The 24,089-nt window shown below is 42.3% G+C and overlaps 3 protein-coding genes and 2 non-coding genes across 7 annotated transcripts in view; 2 read left to right on the top strand and 3 right to left on the bottom strand.

Moving 5' to 3' along the window:
• Positions 1-4,492, top strand: part of rab6ba (RAB6B, member RAS oncogene family a) — a 71,000-nt gene extending 66,508 nt beyond the window's left edge. For both annotated transcript variants that reach the window (XM_076880091.1, XM_076880092.1), the window contains exon 8: positions 546-4,492. In XM_076880091.1, the coding sequence (XP_076736206.1) occupies positions 546-610 (65 nt within the window). In that variant the 3' untranslated portion in view covers positions 611-4,492. The remainder of the gene's footprint in view (positions 1-545) is intronic.
• Positions 4,493-6,759: 2,267 nt separating this feature from the next.
• On the bottom strand, positions 6,760-9,903 carry im:7152348 (uncharacterized). 2 transcript variants are annotated; one of them, XM_012919492.3, is made up of 5 exons: positions 9,765-9,903; positions 8,354-8,568; positions 7,587-8,079; positions 7,235-7,339; positions 6,760-7,151 (listed from the first exon to the last, which is right to left on the bottom strand). In XM_012919492.3, exons 3-5 carry the CDS (start codon positions 7,928-7,930, stop codon positions 7,106-7,108), a joined length of 495 nt encoding a protein of 164 aa, XP_012774946.1. In that variant the 5' UTR covers positions 7,931-8,079; positions 8,354-8,568; positions 9,765-9,903; the 3' UTR covers positions 6,760-7,105. The 2 variants fall into 2 exon arrangements, with proteins under 2 accessions (XP_012774946.1, XP_076736369.1); XM_076880254.1 differs by having other exon boundaries at positions 8,354-8,460; positions 9,765-9,888.
• trnap-ugg (transfer RNA proline (anticodon UGG)) lies at positions 8,740-8,811 on the bottom strand. The gene has a single exon. It is a non-coding gene; the product is annotated as a tRNA-Pro (tRNA).
• On the bottom strand, positions 9,449-9,520 carry trnap-cgg (transfer RNA proline (anticodon CGG)). Its single transcript has one exon. It is a non-coding gene; the product is annotated as a tRNA-Pro (tRNA).
• cep63 (centrosomal protein 63) lies at positions 9,903-20,792 on the top strand. The gene is made up of 14 exons (XM_004552845.4): positions 9,903-10,084; positions 10,173-10,350; positions 11,580-11,675; positions 11,800-11,889; positions 11,979-12,092; positions 12,172-12,321; positions 12,604-12,737; positions 13,333-13,476; positions 13,934-14,036; positions 14,146-14,343; positions 15,910-15,996; positions 16,134-16,336; positions 16,483-16,801; positions 16,893-20,792. Exons 1-14 carry the CDS (start codon positions 10,044-10,046, stop codon positions 17,091-17,093), a joined length of 2,058 nt encoding a protein of 685 aa, XP_004552902.3. The 5' UTR covers positions 9,903-10,043; the 3' UTR covers positions 17,094-20,792.
• The last annotated feature ends 3,297 nt before the right edge of the window (positions 20,793-24,089 follow it).

The following is a 24,089-nucleotide window of genomic DNA, read 5'->3' as shown; positions in this document are numbered from 1 at the left end:
GACACTGAGTAACACAGTCACATAGTTTGCCTTTTGCTTGGTTAAAAGGTAATTCTTCGTGTTGCATAAAATTTTCTTTAGGTGTCTTGTGGAACGATTTTTGGATAAAATGCATCCAAACCTCATTTGTAGGTTAATTGAAACAAAACTTGAAGCTAAAACAAGGCGTGAACAAGCATCTTAGTGAAAAAAAAAAAAAAAAAAAAAAAAAAAATAATATATATATATATATATATATATATAAGCTGAAAATGAAAGCTGAAACAATATTGTCCACATCAAAATCTAAAATCTAATCAAAATAAAGCTGAAAGTTTCTAGTTTTTGACATTTATGACAATGAAAATAAACATTTTTTTATCATTTTTAATCGTTATTATTGTTATTGTTATTATTGTTGACTCATGAAGAACATGTTCAGTAAGAATTGTTGATTGAAAGCTAAATGCAAAAAAACAGCAGCATCTAGTGGTGGACACTGGTAATGCAGGCTTTTCCTCTTTAGGTCTTCATGTTCCCAAAGGTTCCTTAATCTTCTTCTTCAGTGATTGACATCAAGTTGGACAAACCGCAGGAGCCCCCGACCACTGAGGGCGGCTGTTCCTGTTAATGCTCTGCATCCATCCTGAGGGGGAAAAAAGGAAAACATCATTTACACCACATGCTTGTTTTGTTGCTTCCTATTGGTTAACCGCAGTTGACTTTGCACGTTGCGAATCTGGCCTCCTCACCTGACGACTGGTCATCGGTTGGAGTGAGCAGTGTGTGGGTTTGGTTCGAAAGTAGCCTGGTTTTATTAACAAAACTGCCAAGTTTAAAAAAAAGAAAAAAAAAGAAAAGAAAAATCCTACAACTTGCTAAAAAAGGATGTTTGTGGAGGAGAGAACACCAAGTTGCTTTATGTGTACATTTTTTTAAAGAGTTTCCCCAGTTTCTTTTCTATTTTTGTATTCAGGGAAATCTCTCCGGAAAAGAGTCATTCCATAAAAATCAGTCGATGCCTCCCACCTGGCCCCCTCTGCTTTTTTCTTTTAAGTGTAGAATAACATTAGTGTTTAAGTGTTAGTTAAGTGTTACAATAGCATTAGTGTTTAACACATACTATGAATATTTTCTGAGTTACAGACCCCTAAAGTACATTTTTTATTTCACCTTACTGATTTCTGTCTGTTATAAAAGTTCAGGAGATGAAAAAAAGCAAATCAGTGTTAGGCTGTCAACATGATAGGATCTGTAGAGTGACAGAAATATCATTGGTATTTCTAGTAATTCAGTGGAGAAATTAAAAAAAAAAAAAAGTGAGATATGTGGCTGATCCAAATAGGTTATAGCATCTGAAATGTGACTTACATTTTGATCTTCTTGTTGTGAGTCCTCCTGTGATAACACGCTTGAATGTGGCTTATGAAACAACATTGGTGTTGTTATGTTCTGTGAAATGGGTTAAACATGTCAGCCTATGTAAGCCTGAAAATATTCATAGTCTGAAGGTAGAACTCTGCATGACTTCAGTAAATATCTTGAAGTTACTGTACATACACAACGTGCTGACTCTGAGGGAGCCAGGTGGGAACTTTTTAAGATTTTGTTGATTTATTTTTTTGTTGTTTTTCTTTTTCTTTGTTTTGTTTTTTGTTTTTTATGGAATGACCCAACAAGCTCTGTGTGTGAGAGCTGGACAAGAGACGGTAGGCTTGGATATATTTTTATGGATGCCACTGCTGTTATGGGCAAATGCAGAAATCCCCCAAACTGTAACCACTGAAAACTTGTGTAACTCCTAATAGACCTTTTTTTTCCAACTTCCCTTCTGCCCATAACTCAGGTGGGATCCATAACTTGGTGTTTGAGTCATTACAGGACAAAGTTAACTTCTCGAGTATCTAATGCATGCCTAGTTTTTAAGCATAGGTACTGTTTACCCGTGTACACAAGTTTGAATATGTAAATGGTAACATTACACCCGTGACTCAATGCACTCGGATGACGACTAGTCCAAGTCTTTTTTTTTCTGTCTGTTTGTTTACGAACTGGATTTGTATACTTGACTAGAGGATATGTTTTTGTCGTGTGTGTGTGCGTGCGTGCGTGCGTGTGTGTGGGTGTAAACGTGTGCTTTCTGCATCGGCAACGTTAGAATGCAGTCACATAGAGGGCCACTGACAAGTCGCATCATCCTCGCCACATTACGGCAACTTCGGGGTCACTGTTTTCACCTGTCAGCTGCTGTTGCATTGTGTGGTATCTTGGTGTTTGTGATTATGATGCACATACAGTGTACTTACTGTAAGCGAGCAACGGAGGATCAAAGCCCTCGCCTTGGGTCACAGAGGACAGGCTAAAGTTCCCTGATGACCGGTTCTGTGTTCAAACCGACCTTTAACATTGTAAATCAGTTTCATTCCTGACAATAGACTAATTTGCACATGTAGACCTTTCAGGTTAATATGAAGTTATGAGAAGCTTCATGGTAAATGTACAGTCACTTAATTCAAAGACATTTCTGATTGTCATAGAAACTGTCGTTTCGTGTTCCCACTGAGATGAGGTTTTTTTTGTTGTTGTTGTTGTTTTTTATGTTTGTAGTATGAGGATCCATTTGTGCCATAATTATGTTCACACAAAGACACACTAAGCATTTGTCAGCTGTGTTTGCAATGCATGCAGTGCAAACAGGCTTCCAACAGAATCTTGAGGCAAATGATTGCAGTGATTCTGTGACTGTGAAGCGACGTAAAAACTGCTGTCGGTATGATGGTGAAAAACCAACCATGGACAGACGTTGACTCTGGCTTCTCGTAAAATAAAGATGCAGTCAGACTGTCTCTTAAACTAATATAAGATAATCCATAGTCCAGTGATGAGGTGAGGTTGCGTCTCTTTCATTTGTTTTTTTGATCAAAGTCTAGAGCAAAGTCAACTGATGATTATTCAGTGCCAAAAGTCTGCTGAAGTTCTATAACCTCACCTGATCATTATTTTTCCATCATTTATGCTACAGAGCTGGCTTTTTAAAAGATTTTACTGTGTTACATGTCAAAATGCTCTTCCCTAAAAGCTCAGACTCACTTAGTATTTAATTCAGTTCAGGCACAGCCGACTGAGCGAGAGCCCTTCGGTCAACTAGGTGTCTGTGCAGACGAAGAAAAAGTCACAAGTTTTCCCTGGATGAAGGATCCCTAGCTTTTGTCTGGAGATCTCTTTTAATTTTTCTGCTTTGAAAGCACCCAACAGTTGGTGCTCCTTTACACGCCTGTGGCTGCAGTGCAGGTTTCAAGTTTCGAGTTTTATCGTCATATAAAGGAATGGAAAAATCATAACCAGCAATGAATGCCCTGTACTTAGAGGCACACGTGTCTGATGCCCACCCTGCAGCCGAGGTGGGTCAGCAGAGATCTGCTGCTGTTGGGCAAAAACACCCACTAGTCTGGGACTGACTCTGCTCCAGATGATGCCATGACGTCATGTGTCTTTCTATTTATTTTATCCCTTGTAATAAGTATAAATCCTATATTGGATGAGGCTCTCGTCTTTTTTAAGTGCTGCTCTGCTTGTCTCTCGTTTTTGTGAACAGACATGAAAGTTTAAAAAACGCGGCCAGTTTTTTCAAATCCGGTAAAACGAGCAGGGCGACTTTTCGGGCATGTTTTGGCCACATAGACAGCAGCCGTACAAATGTAATTTTGACACCAGTGGATCCTCATACTAGCACCTAAACTGACTGCTGCCGTTTGTATGATGCAAGGTTGCAAACGGCTCTTAAAAATGTCCAGAGTCGTAGGATTACGTGGCGGTTGTGAAGTCAGTCAGAACACTACTTTGACTTGTCTTTGAGGTGAAATCTTTCCTGCACTTTTTAAGAACATGTTTTAGATTTAGAGTGACGATGTTGATGTTTTAGAAACATGGTTAAAAAATAATAATATTTACTGTGTCTTAGAGTAGAATCAAACATGTAGGAATTGTTCACGTTCACACAAAAAAAAACCACACAAAAAAATAAATGGGGGAGCACTCTGGTGAAAGCTAGTGAACCTTTCTAACCCACATAATGAGCCAAATAATAAGACTAGTGAGAGACGGGATTGGTCAAATATGATGGGAGATCTGGACTGGAACATACTGTTTTGCAGGTTGGATTTTAAGTTTGAATCCCTCAAAATGAAAGTCTTGTAATGTTTACTCTCTTTGTGTTGCTGCCTCGTGAGGAGGGAGGTATTTATGTTTCAAATCACAGCAAAATGATTGATCATTACACACTCACACACTCGTATTTATTCCCCTTCGATATAAAAGTCCACCTTTGTTTCGTTGTTTCCTGTTAACATTTCTCCTGAAATGGACCAAGTGATGCAGCAGATGTCTTGTTGGGGGAGGCGTTGTGTGTTTGAGGATGTGGGGGGGGAAGCCCTGTGCTCTGGCTTTCCATTCACACTGTACAGAAATCTAGCATGTCTCTCCAAATGATTAATAAAGATGTCTTATTACCAAAGTCATGCACGGGACTTTTCTTAAATAAACTTTACTTCTTCGTTTCTTTCTTCCTTAGCTTTGGAGGACCAAAGCTGTAAAAATCCAAAATAAATAAAACATTTTAATAAGATTTGTGTGGGGGTGCCTCCCAGGTGGGGGCTTTCAGGTATGTCTTACTGGAAGAGGCCCCAGGTAGGCCTACACTGGAGATAATATCCCAGAGGAGCTGAAGGAAGTGGTCTGGGAGAAGGAGATCTGAGCCTCTCTACTTGAATCACTGCGCTCATGAACTTTATAAACGGCTGAAAATAAGATTAATTAAAAAATATAATTGCAAATACAATGTATTTATATATATTTTAAATAATTGCTACCTGATTGTATCTTTATACTATATTTAGTTATTTTAATTTTATATTTTTAATAGGTCATTTATGTATTTCTTTATATAATTTTAATTTGACAGTTTTGGCCATTTGTACTTAGCCAGAGAAAAAACAAAGACTATATAAAAGATGGACATGGCTGTCATCGTTCTTGAAACAAGGACGTAGAGCTGCTGTAAAACAATCTGTAAACGGTCAGAGCATTTCCAACCCAGATCCAGTCCCACCTACCTAAAAAAAATAAAATAAAATAAAAAATCTTAGTTTAAGTCTTTGTTGGCAGCCTAAAAAAGCAATGATACAGTAAATTAAAAACTTCTTTTTGTATTACTAACACAAAATATCAAAGGTTTCCTTTATACACACTGGATAAAAGCCAGACTTTCAAAAGGTGTCTGTCTTAAATTTTAACCTTTTGAAAACTACAACACAAAAAAATATGGGACGCAATAAAAACCCTGAGATGATTGGATAATGCTAAAACTGCTGTACTGTCATGACTTTAAGCTTGCTGTTATGTGCACTCTCTCATTGTGTAGGTCACAATAAGGAATTATTGTGTCAAGTTATCACACGTGTCGTGGCATGCATGGTTTCTACTTTGACTCAATAACGATTATCTCCAGTTTCTACTCATGACGGTTTGCTGATTTCATTGCTGTTTCCAGCTGTAAAACAGAAACTAAATGGTGACTCTTTCTAGGCCACCTGTGCAGGTAATAACGTAGTGTTTCAATCACAAGAATGAAAGTTGATCTTTAATTTGTTTAATTAATCCCAGACGTATTATTCTGTACTGCGAGTGTTTGTGTGAATTCAGATACTCAAACAGGAATGTACTATTGTTTGCAATGCAGTACTGAGGAAATGATCTTACACCATGACGTTGTTGCAAAGTTTCCCCGCTGGAGCTGAAAATATTTTTGCGGCTCCGGGGTAAATAACTGCCTCATTAATCAGTCTGACCAAAGAAACCTGCAGGTGCTTACGCGGGCCTTCAGTTTTTAGGTTGGTGTAATTTACCACAGTATTTAATTCTGATGCTAGGCCTAAATTATCCTCCAGGAAAAGTGTAATTTTATATTTTAGCATTCCAAATCTAACTGAAGTCAGTTATCTACATTATCCCACCACTGCTGAGACAATCTGGGAGTTGTTTCCTGTTCTGTTCAGCTTTAATCTTGGGTATTACCACCATCAGGCCTGCACTGAGAGCCAGTAAATACATTGCAAAACTGAAACTGGTTCTTTCCCATATACACAATCATGCGTGTGCGTGTTTGTTTGTTGCTGCCTTCCTGATACATTCCCGTCCAGCCCGCCCCCGTGGCTGCCAGCTTGTTTTGAACTTGGAAGCAGCTTCCTGTTTGGCAGTCATTTAACACTTAAACGTGGGAATATGGTATCTAAAGGCAGAATAACACACCGCCTGCCAATACATGACTAAGAGTGTGCAGGCTAACAGTTGAGTCCAAACCAGTGTGACAACTAACAGATTTTCAGCTCCATCCAAACAGCACTGACCTTAATGTGACTGAGACAACAAACACATCATAGTCCTCTCAACGTATCTTCTTTAAAATATGTCGGGCGGGTTTAACGTGCACATAAGGTGGAACAAAAAGAAAGTGATGATCCAGTTTGCAGATATCATTGAACGTGGAATATGTGCCAGATGCTCGGTGAATGGAGTTTTATAATCCACTTTCGTGGTTGAATGAGTCTTTTGTGGCAGGTTTTTGTTGTGCGTCTTCTCCACAGAAATTATATTCAGAAATCCCCTCCTGGCTTCACTTTCTTCACTCACTTAAATACTTCATGTGTCATAAATGGTGCATGCGGTAAAGGAGGAAAGCTCATGATTCTTTCAGATGTCAATAAAACCCAATGGAAACTTGTTTCAAAAATAGTTTTATTAAATACTTCATGTCCTAGCTATCATAAATACAGAAAACAATAAGTTATGATGGCTATTCAGGAGCTGAAATGGAGAGGGGACCATCTGTTCTGAGGGGGTCTAGGTCTACGGGTGTTAGCCGCTCTGGGACAGCTGAACTAAATCCCACAGCAACGGCTGGGAGAATTAATCCTAGAATAAATAATGGGGAGACGGAGCACCTTTGGCTGAGGACAAAACCGTGTCCTGACAGGATCACAAATGAATCCTCCTCCCCCAGCGACCACAGCTTCCCTTCAAAGTTGTGTCTTCTCTTCCTGAGAGCGGCCACTTGTCAGTTTTCGTATTTTTAAAAAGTCTCTTCTGTTGAAAGTCTGCGCCAGGATTTCATTTCCCTTTAAGATTAAACAAACAGAAAAATTTAAGTGATCATTTTTACTAATAATCTGTAAATAAAAGCTACAAACTCAGGACGTACACATTGCTGCCAGACACGATTCTCTCCTGGTGTTGCTTCGTCAGGCTGAACCTCCTGAAGAACGTGGGCAGTTTGAGCTTCGCTCTGGCGGATCTCGAGGAAATGCTGAAAAGAGAAAAGACTCTCGTGTCAGACTGGGCTTTGGGAAGAATGCTGTAGAGCCGAGGCGCTAATGAGAAGCTGTGTGGACAAATGGACTGCTCGGCACTAATGTGTAAATGACTCGGTATGACAGGAATTTTATATTCAGCACTCCCTCCAAAGAGGTTTTGTTCTCATTTTCTGCCATTTAAAACATTTAGTCCTCAACTTCCACGTTGTAATGTTTAAAGACTCAAAATGATAAACCCACCATTCTCCTTGTAACTGTTTATCTTCTATCCTCTCCTGTGCAGCTGTTTGCTTCTCTCCGTCCTCCTCTTCCTCTTCTTCTCTTACGTCCACATCCTCCGGTATCTGGTCCCACAGCTTGCTGTTGACCCACAGAGCTTCTCGAAGACCTCGACCTCGGCCTATGCAGGTCACCCGGCGACACAAAGGGCAGCCCACGGTGAGCAGACCGTTCCTCTCCGTTGACATCCTCTCCAGACACGAATCGCAGAAGGTGTGCCTGCAGTGGAGCACTCGGGGGATCCTCTCCACCCGGGAGTAGGGCAACAGGCAGACGCTACATTCGCCATCCTCACAGAGAACCATGGTCAACCCCGACAACTTGTGGAATGAATGATTTTTCTACAAAATCTAAATTTTTAATGGGTGTGAAAAGGCTTTCTGCAAGTCCGGTGTTTAGAAACAATGGTGAAGATGATGGCTCCTGCAGGTCCCAAGCTCACCAAAGTGACTCCCTAATACATTAAAAAAAAACATTTTTATTAGCTATTAGAAGCATTGCTGCATCAAATTTAAGTTACATTTGTAGTTAAGATGTCCAATTAAGATCTAATAATTTAATATTTAAATAAAGGTTAATCTGGATTATTGTAGGATTATTGATGTTCTATTCCAGACAATGGAGCTGATTAGAAAGGACAGCAATATACCAAAATACACTACCATCTAATATCTTATGCTGATTTGAAAGAAAAATGTTTCAATAATAATAATAAAGAGTGTACTTACAGCTGGCCTTTGCGTGTAATTTATTGTCCGTCTTTGGCTGCACAGCTCAGCCTCTCTGCAGTAAATGGTGTCAGAAAGCCGGCTCGTCTGCCTCCTGTTAGGAGTGTCTGTTGGGTTTGTGGGGGCGGAACAGAAACGTCTCTAGCTCTTTCTCTTTCTCACGGCCCCATACCCACCCAGCATAACAGCTGGGGAAGCAGAGCGGCTGGGACGCTCTTTGTTCAGTGTTTGACAACAGGCAGGTGGAGAAACGGGGAAATGACGCAATGGAAGGCGGGTGTAGTCAAACAGAAAAAGTAATCTAGTTAGCTTTAACATTAAAAACATCCTTATGTTTCAAGATAAATTGAAAAGGGTTGATATCCTTTAGGAAAAATAGAAAAGGAGGGCTCGTCCGGGATTTGAACCCGGGACCTCTCGCACCCAAAGCGAGAATCATACCCCTAGACCAACGAGCCAGTTGCAGGGAATCCCGTGGTAGCGTTTTTATATGTTAACACATCCATGAATGTACTTAATCAACAATCATCGCATCGCTATAAGAGAATATAATCGCAACCTCAATATAAGGACTAACCGATGTCAGCAAATTCCTGAAAACTGTTTGGACGGAATCGACGTAAGAAATATTTTTCCTTCCAAAAATACAACTGACCACAAAGAGTAGGGACCCTACACTATTTTCTTGGTTTCTACCGTGACTGGCACAGCATATAAATCACCGGTTCTGAGACCGTCCTACTTTGGCAAATCGTCCTATACGTACGATAATTTGAAAGTGACTTCTGACAAACCGTAACCATAACCCTAATCATAACCATAACAAATATTCACATTGGCCTAAAAAAATGAAGTCAATTTGGGGTTTGTGTTTTTGCGCACGCGTGGCGCATGCGCAGAAACAACGGGTAGAGTTTTTAGTGTGGTGGGACGGATTCCCAGAACACCAGAACACAACCACAAGCCAATTCAGAAGTGAAAACGCGCATTAGCTTGAAAACTGGTAGCAGTGCTGACCACTTACGTAGACTCCACAAAAATTCACTGCAGATGTTTGAAGTAAATATGTCAACAGTCCTTAACGGTACAAAAATTGGGCTCGTCCGGGATTTGAACCCGGGACCTCTCGCACCCGAAGCGAGAATCATACCCCTAGACCAACGAGCCACGTGTTCATAGAATGTCTGACAATATCCTTTAATCTTCTAAGAAGCCAACACGATGACCTATATTATGATAATATTTGTTAAAAAATCGTTACAGGCAACAGGGAATTTCCAAATACGAACTTTCATAGCTAGGCGTGTGGATAACAGGTCTGTTTTGAGTATTTTAAACAAGCTGCTTCCTGTGCTCTGAAGTTACGTACAGCGTGTTGACATCACATGCAGTGGTGGAGTTACCGCCATACCTCAGGAAGCGCGCTGTTCGGCAGTCCAGCTAGTGATGTAAACAAATAAAGTTGGATGAGTTGACACGGACCAGCCACAGCCAGCAGCTAACGTGAGCTAACAATGCTGTAAGCAGAAACCACCTCCGTGTAGCAGTGAGGTCAGCCATGGTTTAGCTCGCTGTGTATTATGGGTTGCTAAGTTATAGTAAACTTCTTGCGTGGGGAAAGGGCACGTGAAGCACCCGTAAAGCAAGTCCGCTTTAAGTTACTAACAGGGCTGACGTTACTTTGAACCAGATGGAGGCTTTTCTGGGGTCGATGCACAGCCCTGATCTGAGGTAAGTTGCACTGCGCTTAAAGAACTAACTTGGGCCATGAGCATTTACAGAAATTACACCCTTTTCATTATTTGGCTTTGTCTTTCAGCTCAGTCCTTTCATCGTGTGAGCCGGAGCTTCAGGAACTGATGCGACAAATTGACATCATGATCAACGATCAGAAGAAGAAGTGGGAAGATGAGAACCGCGCCTTGGAGCTCAGGCTGAAAAGTAGAGAAGAGGAACTTTTAAACTCAAGGAGCACAATTGAACGGAGGGACCTGGAGGTGAAATAGAAGAGCCTAAGAGTTTATACTAAACAGGAGCAAAGTTCTAAAAGATAAATGATGATGTGTACACGTGTTGATCCAGTGTTGGTACTCCTCCCTCGATCCTGTTAGTGATGTTTGTGGACAGGATGTCAAAGTGTAGCTGGTGTGAGGTGGTGTCCATTGTGGGAACCTCAAAATCACATCCCTGTGTTGTGCAAATGATCAGATCAGCGAAACTTCAAGATATAAATATAAAAGGACATACGTATTAACATTAATGTTTCTGGGACATTAACAGGTCAAAGGTGCTGCTAGGTGTGCACATATACTTTGTGGCAGAGTGCAGTGAGGTGTGTTTAGTCTTGATCAGTATGTGTGGGTCTGACTCAAGTAGATGAATTAAAGAGTCTGATAGCAGCAGACTCTCAGACAGTGAGGTTAAAAGAATCTCCAGGCTGATGAGCTTCACGCCGACTACAGATTCGGCATTCCTGATAAGGTTATTCAGTCAGTTTGCATCCATCAGATATTGTTCTTCATCACAGCATGACCATCAGCATGCACTGGAGCAGTTTGCAGCCAGGATGAGGGCATGCACCTACAAGTCTGAGGCTATGATCTTAGTCACAAGTGATGGGAACATGGAGTGTGATGTGCCTGCAAACTCCTAAAGTGCGTGCTGAAATCTGGAGAATGACCTAACGAGTGTGGTGGTAGATACAAGCAGCTGAAGTGAGTCTGGGCGTAGCGGTAGGATTAGGAGCCAGGACATCTGGAGGGAGCTCAGAGTCGAGGCACTGCTCCTCGCTGTTAAAAAGAGCAAGTTGAGATGGCCTCTAATCAGGACACTTGCTCCCTTTTGAAGGTTTCCCAGCGGCGTTGCTTTGTCTGCTGCCGCCACAAAGCAACGTCAGATGAGGAAAAGAAAAATGGATGTTGTTGATATGATTAAATTAGCCTTTATTTAAGTAAAACTAGATTTGGATCCTTTATTTTTGTTGATGATGATAAAATTTGTAGATTGTGAACCTGGAATTTTTGTGGGGCACCAACGATGAAGTGGGGTGGTGCGTCAAGGCTCAGTGTGAATAAATAAAGAGCATTTTGAGTAGAGACCAAAAATAAAAATATGCAGCTGGTAATGAGCATAGCCTCAATATAAGATAGTTGCTAACACAGCTCATAAATTGAGTGCTCATATTAACTCTTTCCAACACCATTACTGTCCTCACCCATGACTGTAGATTGGATTACTCCGCAAGCAGCTTGAAGATGTCAAGACGGGTCCACAAGAGTTAGCCGCCAAGTACGAGCAGCAACTGCGCAAACTCCGTGAAGAGGTGCGAAAACTTGTCTGTTACAAATCTTTTCTGCTTTTGCTTGGGCAGAAGTTTACAGTTTTTCTGTTTGTACTCACTCTCCTGCATGATTTCAAATATAGTAAGTGCGTTTCTATTCCTGCAGTTGGATAAGTTAAAGAGAAGTTACCATAAGCTTCAGCGCAAACACCTCAAGGACGCTAACGCAGGAGTGAAAGAGACAGACCTCCAGAAGGTGAACCCTGACATCACCCCAGTCATGCCATTGGATTGCTGCCGTCTTCTGGGTATGTGAGGTATAATGAAGCTCCCCTCTCTCTGCAGGAATATCATCAGCGCTCTCTGGAGTGGGAGCAACAGCGCACCCAGAGCCGGCAGGAGCTCACAATCCTGGAGACCGAGAATAAGAGCTTGAAAGATGAGCTCTCACACATAAAAGTAAGTTCAGTGACTTCAGCATGTAAAGAAAGCAGAGGCTTGTTTGTTTTATTCACCACGTGTTTTCTGTTGTTTCCAGTCCCAGTGGGCAGCGCACCAAGTGGAGAGGGAGCACAGGGATTGCTGTCTGGAGGTGCAGCGCCTGCGCTCTCAGCTGGAAAAAGCTCAGAGAAGTCTGCACACGCAGGAGCTGGAACTGGAGCGTCTCCGACCACTTGAGAGTTGGAAGGTAGGTTCAGAAACCTGGGGAAGGTGATAGGACTGAAGATTTTCAATTACACAACACTCACAACAAGTTTCTCCGACATGTATTAAGCCTGAAAGAAAATGAAAAAGACTTTAGTCTACCGATCAACTTTATCAGTGTCGAGAAACTGAGCTTCAACATTTAATCCAGTGCCCATAAACCTCTTAATGTTGATTTTTCAGTTAAGCATTTACAAGCTCAAAGTTCCTCATAGGTGCCAGGTTAAAATATCTTTTAATCAGCTGATGATCCGCTGTTTTGCAGGTGCTTTCTGAGGAATGGGAGGAGCTGGACTCCCAGGATGCTTTTGTGCGGCAAACCAGTCTTGAGCGCCAAAGACTTCGTAACGAAACAGCCAGATTCAACCAAGCACTGCAAGCTAAAGATCAAGTCATTCGGTGGGTGTATGTCTAGTGATGTAGTTCAGCAACTTATACAGAAGGGGGCGTACTGCGTCCACACTGTAGGCAGGATATTGCTTTGTAGCACTGTAGCTTTCCAAGTGACTGACTCTGAAGTATCTGCAGCCAAAACGAGAGCTGATCAAATTCTTTAAATGCTAAGCAAACTGGCCATCTACCTGCAGACTGTGTCAGTTGTAGATGTAGGCAGTGTGAAAAATGTGGTATAACTGGTCTGTGGGCTACTCCTGCTTGTGCTGTTGTTGGTCTGTCAGCGACTGTTAAATACGACCCGAGTGTTGAAAACCACAACAAGTGTCCACTGCAGCCACGGTCTGTACTTTTCATACTGTAGTTTTTCTAATCTTTAATGATTGTTTCATGGTTCTCCCGTCCCTAGTGAACAAACCTGTTTATTTAAAATTACAACATCAGTAATGAAGTGATACTTTTATCCAGCCTGCATGAATCAACACATCCTCCCTAACATCTTTTCTTCATCTTCTGATGTTTTCTGTTGGGAAAAACAATTAGCTATTGTCCATCATAAAGGTTGCCATCCTGTGAATGTTTGCGTGATGTTCTTGTGCAGCTCTCTGGAAGACTGTCTGGTAGCTCAGGGCTGCACCGGTGTGGAAATCCTCAGACGAGAGCTGGAGAAGACTGCAGCCAAGCTCCAAGGTGCCCAAGCATATCAGGGTCATCTCAAGGCTGAACTGGCATGTCTCAAAGAGAGGTAATGTTAGTCCGCCCCTTCCTGTAGTCCAAAACCCAAGTTAGTTTTTTAGTCTTTTACTCCTTTTAGTCCTGTCTTGTGCTGAAGCAAATAGTGAGTGAGTGGGAATGGGGTGCGCCTGATTTATATCACAAGAAGAAAAATTACAGACCGAATCACTTTTCTCCAAATCAGACGTATTTTAGGATGTAGCTATCAGGAGAAAAGGAACCGTGGGAGCAAAAAGTTGCAGAGTGATGCTAATATTTTTTAGTCCTTGTGTGGGAATATTGAATATTTATGCAATGTAGCTTTTGAATGTCTTTGGACCTCGGTGATCCTTTTTAAATGTGTATATGCACTGAAATCGACCTGAAGTAAATTAAGAAAAAAAAATGCAGAGCACACAGAGTTGTCAGTGGATTTCATTCAGATCTTTTTTCTGTGCGAGTCATTGCTTTTATTTCTCTGGACTCAGGCTGCAGGTGGTGAGTAAACAGAGAGATGACAACTTGAAGACGGAGCAAGAACTGCGAAGCCTGAAAGCGGAATGTGACTCTTCTATGGCTGAAGCGAAAAGGGTCTGTGTTTTTGTTTTTGTTCATTTTTTTTTTTTTTTCATTCTTGTTCTTGTTGTTTAACATCAGCTCTGCGTCGCTACCTCATGTCCTGCCTACGTTTGATCTACAGCTTAGAGAGGACCTTGAGCGGGCCAGGCAGACTCACAGCGGCGAAGTTGAGGGAATGAGAAAGGAGGTGTCAAAGCTGACCAGCGAGCTGCACGAGCGCGACCTCGCCGTCGCCAGTCTGAGCGCCTCCTCGTCCAGCGTCAAGCAGCAGCTTCGCGATGAGGAGGAGCGATCAGAGAAGAAGTCTGCTGAGCTCAAAGTGAGTTAATTCAGTTGAATGCAGTGCCAGTTCACAAAAACAGTGATTATGTAGGTAAAGACTTCTTCTAGAGAGAAAACTAGAATGATCAGACGAGCCTCTGTGAGCAGCAATCCCTTTAAAAATGGAGATTTTCCAAGGCCCCTTAAAGCATCTTCTGCTAATAACAGCAAGTTTATAAATGATCTAGATTAATGGACTGCATGAATGCTGTACTGGGCAGGGACTGGACAGTGAAACTTGAAGCTTTTAACCAGAAAAATGGTAGACCCTTAACAAGCTGATGGTGTAACGTCCTGTCCTTTGCTGCTCTCCGTTTGTGTAATCGGCTCTCTAGAGCACAGGTGTCGAACTCCAGGCCTTGAGGGCCAGTGTCCTGCAGGTTTTAGATGTGTCCTTGATCCAACACAGCTCATACAAATGGCTTAATTACCTCCTCAACATGTCTTGAAGTAGATCTGTGCGATATGACCAAAATCTCATATCCCCCTATAAGAATTCTATCGTCCCGATAACGATATAAATCACAAAAATGTAACATTTTCTGTAAATTCTGTGAATCTCGGGCAGCTCGACTTGCGGGAAGTGTTTCCAGCTGCGCGTCACGTAGCTGGAGTCGAGTGTTTTAACCGATGCATGAAACTATACATTTTTAGACATAAGTTGTAACGGCCGCCGTTTTCTTTGTGAGTATTTATTACACGGCGTGCTGCGGGGAAAAGCCTGTTCTAACGTTTGAGTCTAAGGTTTATTTTTTAGCACCTGGCGGCTCTTTTTTTACTTCTCATCCGTAAACAATCTGCTCTTTCACGTGATTCAGTTTATTTTGAAAAGTCTGAACAGGATCTTGAGCTTTATTGTGAAAGGTTTACGTGGAACATAAACAAGTGGACATGCGATGGTGTTACCGTCGTTGTTGCTAACCATAACGCATAAAAACAGGTGCTTGTCCGTCTGTAGTGTTGTTATATTAAATATAAGAGATATAGAGAACTTTAAGAAATGAATATAGCCACTACAGTGTCCATCGAAACGATGAAAAAATATTGCCGTAAACAGCTTATTTTGAGACACCACGAAACAACCGATATCGAACAGCCCTATCTTGAAGTTCTCCAGAGGCCTGGCAATGAACTAATCATGTGATTCAGATGTGTTGACCCAGGGTGAGATCTAAAACCTGCAGGACACCAGCTCTCGAGGCCTGGATTTCGACACCCCTTCTCTAGAGCCTGTTTGTTTCCCACCTAAGAAATATTGGTACATTTATATTCAACATGAGGAGTATAATCAATCACAAAGGCTGAAAAATCTTTAACTCATGCGAATGGATTCATCTGTGTTCACATACACTTGCTTTCACTTTGCATTTAGTATAAATTTGTTTTTACAGGCGCTTTGATAAATAAGACACTTACTCACAAACCTCGATTTCCTGACGGCTGGTTTGCTATTTCTTAGCATTTATTCTGTATCTCTGGCAGATTAATGCAGCCTGTTTTATGCTAAATGTGAAATTATGTTGTATTCTTTGAGGTTCATCACATTTTTCTCATTCTTTCACAGATGACTCATGCACAGCTGGAGATGGTACAGGCTGAGAACCAGCACCTGAAAGGTCTGCTGCAGAGACTGCAGCCTCAGTCACCAAAGGTTTGTCTGCTTCGATATCAGTCATCACTCATGTTACAGACAGGAGCCTTTTCTTTGTGCCTCTTCTGTGCTTTTTTACTAAGTCCGAATCACTCCTCTGTCGCTTTTAACCCCCTGAATCACTCATCGCTCCACAGAGGGGAGGCTCCCCGCTTGCCTCCCTGAGGGAGAGTTATGTGTCTTCTCTGAGCAGCCTGGAGCAGGAGAATCGGCAGTTAAGGCAGACACTCGCTGAGATGCAGTCAAAACTTGAGGCCTCCAATCAGAACAGTCAGGATAAATATGAACACGCTGTGCTCAGCCATGCTGCGACTGACCAAGAGCAGCCTACGTATAACAGGTAGCGAGTATATGTACACAGACAGGCTACTTTCCATCAGCGGTCGCCTGTAAAAGAGGAAAATTTTCAGTATTTTGTAAAAACTAAGATATAAAGTGTTTTTTCCATATTAGATTTAAATAGTTTGGGGTGTTGTTTTGTCACAGGCCACAGGAGAACATGCAAGTCAGAAAAGCTCAGGCTCTAGAGAACACCACTCGCTATGAAGGAGAGATCCAGATGCTCTTTAAAGAACTTCAAACCTCATCCAAGACGTCCACAGGTCTGTCCCACAGCCAGTCCCAAGGTAGCAGGCCTCATTCATCTGCCTCCTCGTCCTCCAGCAGCAGCACCACAACAAGACTGTCCACGAGAAACTCTGTGCCGGTCCTAAGCTCCAGCAAATCTGCAGCTGATGGACAAAACTTGAGCCCGGGAGACTCTCTGACCAGCAGCGATAAAGAGATTTCTTCTCCCTCTTCCGAGGTGAGCCTCATCAAAATTGATGTCCTGTAACATTTAGTTTAGTTTTTTGGGGTGATGAATCCTAAAGTTGCATTTTTTTCCCCCTCTTTAGGACCTTTTGTCTGCATCGCTGACAGACACAGTGGTCACTCGTTTCCTGGAGGAAGAGAACCTACGGACTGAGGAGCTGCTGCAGAGTTTGGACAGCCACATCTTCGGGATGAAGGAGAAGAACAACAAGACGTTCTCCACGTTCCTGCACAGCAGCTCGGAGCTGGAGTCTGCCCAGATGTCAGTGCAGGATGGTCAGTGATGGAGTCACAACAGTGCCAGCTGTGTTCTTGGGCTTTATTATATCATCATGAATGATCGCAGATGGGTTAGTGCGTCCCTTGATTGAGTGTTTTTTCATATTTATGCCTCGAGTTAAACCAAGTGTTCCTTAACAACCGTCTGTAGTAAAGGTTGTAGGCTGTTACACTTGAATGTGTGTTTATCTGTGTGCTAGAAGAAGCTGAATGTAGATTACAGGTCTGAAAAGTGAAGCCAGAAAGCACAAGTGCCTTGAAGCTGTATTTTTTTTCTAATGGCCAGCAGGGGGCGACTCCCACAGTAGCAAAACAAATCCATTTAATTTGAAGTCTGGGAAAAATGGCCAGTGTCTCCCTTTGCCTGTGGCTTTGTGTAACACTTTCCTGATAAATCTATGGGCTCAGTCTGTTGCTTGAGGTCATAATGAGAACAACGTGATGTCTACTTCGCAAATGGTCATCCCCTTTAGTGTCCAGAAGGCAGTTAAACTTATATGCTTTAAGGCATGCCTCCCTTGTGATTGACAAGATGCTGCCCTAAATCCTGCACTGCAAGATTCAGGAAGCAGGAGGAATGTGTTCGAACACCACGTAAGTCAAATGTCCAGGTAGAAGGACAAGATGATGAAGTTTGAGTAGGAGAACTCGGTTGGTCCAAACTGCTGTTTTTGTTTTTTTGTTTTTCTTGACCTGCATATTTTATTTTGTCTGGAATGCAGCATCGATGGGACATTTGCATTTCCATCCAGACAGACTGACGGTGCAGCGAGCCAAAGGAGGGTCCATCCTCCCCATACGTCTGTCATAACTTAGAAAATACCACATCGTTTACACTGCGTCCATGATGGAGGGAGAGTCAAACACACACACACACACACACACACAAACACAACCCATCATCAACACCCGTCTGCAGAGGCCCTCCAGCCCGTCGAGCGCAGGAATGCGTGCACCGTGCCAATACTGGCATGGACCTTCATCCCCTGCGGCGTGCTTCGTCCTCATCATTAGAAAGCTGATGGAATGTTAATTTCTTCCATGTGCACCGGTGAAAAAGCCGAAGGGGGGCGTGGGGACAATTTACTGCTCTCCCAGTGAAGGACGCTCTGATCGAATGGAAATAAAGTGGGAAACAAATCTCGAGAAGTATGTGTCTTTCATTTTTGCCTTCATAATGTTACAATAACAAAAGAGAAGTGATGTTCAGCTGAGCTCGCTGACTTCTCACTTTGGTATTCGTGAGCCTGCTTTATGAGCGCTTAAAGCTCCAACAAACAGCGCTCAGGAATTTGGCAAGGCAGGCAATCCTCTGGCTCTCTGCAGAGGGAGGTGAAAAGGTTTTTATATGTGCTGAGATTCCTTGAAGGGGCCTAAGTAAAAGGGAGGAGGAATTGATTTACTTATGTAATAATTCACAGAAAATAAATTCAGGCTGTAAGATGATTAGTTTAACGAACTGAAGTCTTTTCACCTTCTCGGGGTTGATGCTGGTAGCTTGATGCAGCACGAGAGGACACCTACCACCTCGAGGACTTGCTTTGAGGCAAGTCTTTGAGAAATTACTGCAAAAGCTATCTGGACTGGTGAAGTCAGCACCGCTCGGCATGACTTTGTCATTTTGCTAAAATGGTGCCAAGCAAACTTTTAAAGCACGTTTGATCAAATTTGACTCGTTTTTATCGTTAACTGTTCAAAATACATCCTCCCTCAAAGTGGATGGATTTCAAGATGGCTGCAAAGTGATGAGAATATTGATGACTGTGCAAGAAATTATAATGAAGTCATCAGAGTCGGCCCTTTCTCCGTCCTTCATTACTTCCGCGATTCGTTTCAGACAAAAGAGAGATGAAGTGCGTTGACCTTGTTTCCCATCCTTTACCTCAGAGAACCAGCAGAGGGAGACATCACAGGTGGTTACAGATCTGCACAAGTCAATGGCAGCGCAGCTGCCAAGTTTAATTCTCCTGTTATCTGGTGATATGCTGTAATTCGGAGAGAGCTGTGTGGGCTCACAAGAGGGTCTAACACCTCACCGAACGTCCTTCGAAATACCAGACATCAAATACACATGCAAATTAGTGAATCCTCTGTGGGAATATCGGCTCACAGTTATCAACTGATCTTGATGGATTGAGATATTCAGGGTATTTGTTTGAGGAATTTCTGCTATCTGTAAGATCTTGTCACGGGAATAAAGAATGAAGCTTGATTGTTTGTGTAAAGGCTGACTTATCTCTGAATGGCTGAGGCAGTGCAGGTTCGTGGGGATTTCTCAGAGCAGACTGGGTTGATTTGCCAGCAGATTTTGAGATTTCTCAGCATTAAGTGGTTGCAAGCTTGTAGCATTGAAAGAGATTTTCAACCCTTTCAATGTTTGAACTTATCGGAGGTCAGAGATTGCTTTAGAAATGTTACCAAAAAGGCCTCAAATGTGGGTTTAGCGTGACTCAGACGGTTAATCGCTTCTCACACATTGTTGTACCTTGATGGATGTCATATTTAATATGTATTTTTATGAGTTGCTGAACTTCTTTCACAAGATAATAACTTTTCCCAGAATTGTTGCTGCCTGCATGTACTCTTTGTTGCACATTCCTCTCTGAACATGCCAGACGTGCTTCGCGTGTGTTCCACCTCTACTTCCAGCCATATCCCTCATATGACAGGAACGTCCCATTGTTCTTAAGAGTGTGTGTGTGTGTGTGTGGACAGTGTTGGGAGATGGGGGTCAAAGGGAGTGGGTGCAGGTTGCTGCTGGACTCTTCTCGTGCAGCAATATGGCGGCGGACGTTTGCTGCAGGATGCTTGGAATGCTGCAGAGACAGAGGGGCGCGCTCTTATCGGCGCGGCAACAGAGTCAGAGAGGCGACGAGGAAAAGGCTCATTCCTCTAACACACAATGAGCATGTTAACAAGTGTCCCAGTTACAGTGTGTGTTTGTACTGTAGTATGTAAACAGAGGTGGAATAAGTGCTGGGATCACAACTTTTTCTGTACAGTAGCATGCAAAATTTTGTCTTCATACCGTAAACATTGTATGACGTAAAGGCCCTGAAAGTGCATGAAAGTGGGTTTGAATTTGGGACTTTTAATTCATTTATTTTTGCATCTCATAATCTCTTAAGTAATGGTGATGTCCACAAGAAATTTCCAGCGCTAACAAAACATCTAAGGTCGGCTTAGAAGAAACTGTTTTTTTTTTCTTGGGAGTATCACTATCATGGGATAGAGTTTCAGTAAACTGCACCAGTTTAGTCTGAATGATGCCGATGATTAGAGACTGGATGTTGGATCAGTTTTCTAATCATTCACACAGCAAACCCTTGAATGGTGTAACCCACACATCTCCTGGATCACTCAGTTCTACTTTGCAGGCAGTGATGTTGATGCTAAAGTAGGTACAACATTTCAAACCTGGTAAGACAGTCAAAGAAACCCCCAGCCAGTACGGCTTTGCTCCAGTTAATCAAAGCCAGCTGCAAATCTGCAGGCTGTCTGGCAAAGAAACCACAAACATTGTCAGGATTGCCAATATTACTTCAAACATACCAGCGGTGCTACAAGTTAACACTGGTCCGGGTGTGACTGCTGTCTGTTGTAATTCACGGTACCAGCTTTGTCATAGACAAAGTATGTGACTCTTCTCCTGCTGAGTCTCAGCCAGTCTGGCCCTCTGCTGGGAAGAAGGAGGCCCACCTCTGTCATACAGTGGGGCAAAAAAGTATTTAGTCAGCCACCGATTGTGCAAGTTCCCCCACTTAAAATGATGACAGAGGTCAGTAATTTGCACCAGAGGTACACTTCAACTGTGAGAGACAGAATGTAAAAAAAAATCCATGAATTCACATGGTAGGATTTGTAAAGAATTTATTCGTAAATTAGGGTGGAAAATAAGTATTTGGTCACCTCAAACATGGAAAATCTCTGGCTCTCACAGACCTGTAACGTCTTCTGTAAGAAGCTTTTCTGTCCCCCACTCGTTACCTGTATGAATGGCACCTGTTTGAACTCATCATCTGTATAAAAGACACCTGTCCACAGCCTCAAACAGTCAGACTCCAAACTCCGCCATGGCCAAGACCAAAGAGCTTTCGAAGGACACCAGGAAAAGTATTGTAGACCTGCACCAGACTGGGAAGAGTGAATCTACAATAGGCAAGCAGCTTGGTGTGAAAAAATCAACTGTGGGAGCAATCATCAGAAAATGGAAGACATACAAGACCACTGATAATCTCCCTCGATCTGGGGCTCCACGCAAGATCTCATCCCGTGGGGTCAAAATGATCATGAGAACGGTGAGCAAAGATCCCAGAACCACACGGGGGGACCTGGTGAATGACCTGCAGAGAGCTGGGACCAAAGTAACAAAGGTCACCATCAGTAACACACTACAACGGCAGGGAATCAAATCCCGCAGTGCCAGACGTGTTCCGCTGCTGAAGCCAGTGCATGTCCAGGCCCGTCTGAAGTTTGCCAGAGAGCACATGGATGATACAGCAGAGGATTGGGAGAATGTCATGTGGTCAGATGAAACCAAAGTAGAACTTTTTGGTATAAACTCAACTCGTCGTGTTTGGAGGAAGAAGAATACTGAGTTGCATCCCAAGAACACCATACCTACTGTGAAGCATGGGGGTGGAAACATCATGCTATGGGGCTGTTTTTCTGCCAAGAGGACAGGACGACTGATCCGTGTTAAGGACAGAATGAATGGGGCCATGTATCGTGAGATTTTGAGCCAAAACCTCCTTCCATCAGTGAGAACTTTGAAGATGAAACGAGGCTGGGTCTTCCAACATGACAATGATCCAAAACACACCGGCCGGGCAACAAAGAAGTGGCTCCGTAAGAAGCATTTGAAAGTCCTGGAGTGGCCTAGCAAGTCTCCAGACCTCAACCCCATAGAAAATCTGTGGCGGGAGTTGAAAGTCTGCGTTGCTCGGCGACAGCCCCAAAACATCACTGCTCTCGAGAAGATCTGCATGGAGGAATGGGCCAAAATACCAGCTACTGTGTGTGCAAACCTGGTAAAGACCTATAGTAAACGTTTGACCTCTGTTATTGCCAACAAAGGTTATGTTACAAAGTATTGAGTTGTATTTTTGTTATTGACCAAATACTTATTTTCCACCCTGATTTACGAATAAATTCTTTACAAATCCTACCATGTGGATTCATGGATTTTTTTTTTTCACATTCTGTCTCTCACAGTTGAAGTGTACCTCTGGTGCAAATTACTGACCTCTGTCATCATTTTAAGTGGGGGAACTTGCACAATCGGTGGCTGACTAAATACTTTTTTGCCCCACTGTACACAGTAACAGGAATACTTAGACCTTTGATGCTTTATGTGCTCATGTTTCTTTGAGTATTTCCAGAGAATCAGAAAACTTGTAAGACTGACAGTAAGATTTATACTTTGGATCCATACCAGGCTGGTATTTGTGTGTATGTGCCTGCAGGAGTTTTGAATTCCTTCTGCACTGTCCTTTAGCCCTGAAGCAAAATGAATTGAAATTCTTGAAAAAAATAGAGCAGATAGTAATTTTTTTGATATTCAGCTGAGTGAGAACGGGAATTATTTGATGTTGTCTTATATAAAAGCTATTTAGAGCATTCCTTGTCCACCGATGGCTAATGAGGTCATCCGTTTGGATCGCCTCCTGCAATTAATTTGCAGATCTCCCCTTGCAAACACCCCCGGGCTACCCTCATTCTTTCTGTCTTATGCAATGACATGCACAGGTTGAGTGCGACCTCTATGCCGTATTTTCTCCTTGTGCATTTAGGTGCAAGCGATCATGATGATGATGCCATCACTTTTATGTTGGATTTTTAGTTACATATGTAGTATTTTCCTACAACCTAATATGCACGACTTGTTAAAACACTGAATAAAGCGATTGTTTGAGATTAAACATGGGGTGATTTGCTTGATATGGTAAAGCCTGAAGAGAAAGTAGAGAGAAAACAAAACAATAGACAGCAAGTGATTATAATCTACGCCCTAAAAGCATCCTGGGATACGCTGATGAATTGGTAAGGGGAAAAGTCAGTTTACATTCTTTCAGTCGCAGTGACATAAACAGCCGAACATGTTTTGATTTGTACATCTTTCCGAGAGAAGAGCCTGAAGACGTGACGTCCTTCCTCATTTAGAGTAAAAAAAAACCCCTTCTCGTCTTTCCATGACACTGTGGAGATGTAAACCAAAGGAAGTTTTCTGCTTTGTGAAACTATTTTAGCTCTTTCACTGTCACTTGGATTTTGCACAGATGAACTGGCTAGTTTGTGGTTAATTAGCTTCTCTCGCTCTTAATACAAAGTTAATACAAAAGATAACCGTAGCTACCATGACATCACATGTTTGTTTGTTGAAGATTCAAAACGAACCTTTCCTCCGTCGCCATCTTGGTTATAAAAAAAACCAGATGTGACGAGGTGGGCAGGTTTGTGAAACTGATTATGATTAACAGCTTGCTAGCCAATGATTAATACCACAGGTGATCCTTCATTTTGCTGTGTGTGTGACAAAAATGATAAAAATAGACTTCTTTTATTCAATATAAACCCCAATGAGTGACTGAGCCTATGAACTCAACAGGAATGTATTTACAGAGGTCAGAAAACTGTTTTCTTTTTGACATTTATAGACCTCTTTGCAGCTGCAGCTATCGCCATCTGGTGGCATTCAGACAGAATGCAGGTTTTAGGCACTCGTGCATAATCTTCTGGCCCAGATGTTCTGACCCATGTTTATTAATTTAACCAGCTAAGTTAGCACTCCACTCTCTTGTCCAAATATGGTAATGTTTGGGTTCGGAAAACTTGCATGGCAACTTATTGTGAAGCATCGGAATGGCAAAAACGCAAACGATGACCCTTTGAAATAAATCTAGAACCAGAGGCTCTTGTCGGATTGTAAATAAAAGGTAGATGTCACCAGTTTATAAGTAAACTATGTCGAAAATATGGTGGACGTTAGTGTTTGTTTCATG

The sequence above is a fragment of the Maylandia zebra genome, linkage group LG23, assembly GCF_041146795.1.
Source record: "Maylandia zebra isolate NMK-2024a linkage group LG23, Mzebra_GT3a, whole genome shotgun sequence".
Lineage (NCBI taxonomy): Eukaryota > Metazoa > Chordata > Actinopteri > Cichliformes > Cichlidae > Maylandia > Maylandia zebra.
The sequence above is the reverse complement of the archived record's forward strand: the minus strand, read 5'-3'. Positions and strand labels throughout refer to the sequence as shown.

Bases quoted from the DNA above. Each gene is read 5' to 3' on its own strand.
- im:7152348 (XM_012919492.3), bottom strand. From the start codon at position 7,930: ATGGTTCTCTGTGAGGATGGCGAATGTAGCGTCTGCCTGTTGCCCTAC. The intron at 7,340-7,586 runs GTGGGTTTATCA...TTCTCTTTTCAG, and splicing joins AAACAGTTACAAGGAGAATG to CATTTCCTCGAGATCCGCCA. The intron at 7,152-7,234 runs GTACGTCCTGAG...TTAATCTTAAAG, and splicing joins ATCGTGTCTGGCAGCAATGT to GGAAATGAAATCCTGGCGCA.
- cep63 (XM_004552845.4), top strand. From the start codon at position 10,044: ATGGAGGCTTTTCTGGGGTCGATGCACAGCCCTGATCTGAG. The intron at 10,085-10,172 runs GTAAGTTGCACT...TTTGTCTTTCAG, and splicing joins ATGCACAGCCCTGATCTGAG to CTCAGTCCTTTCATCGTGTG. The intron at 15,997-16,133 runs GTTTGTCTGCTT...ATCGCTCCACAG, and splicing joins TGCAGCCTCAGTCACCAAAG to AGGGGAGGCTCCCCGCTTGC.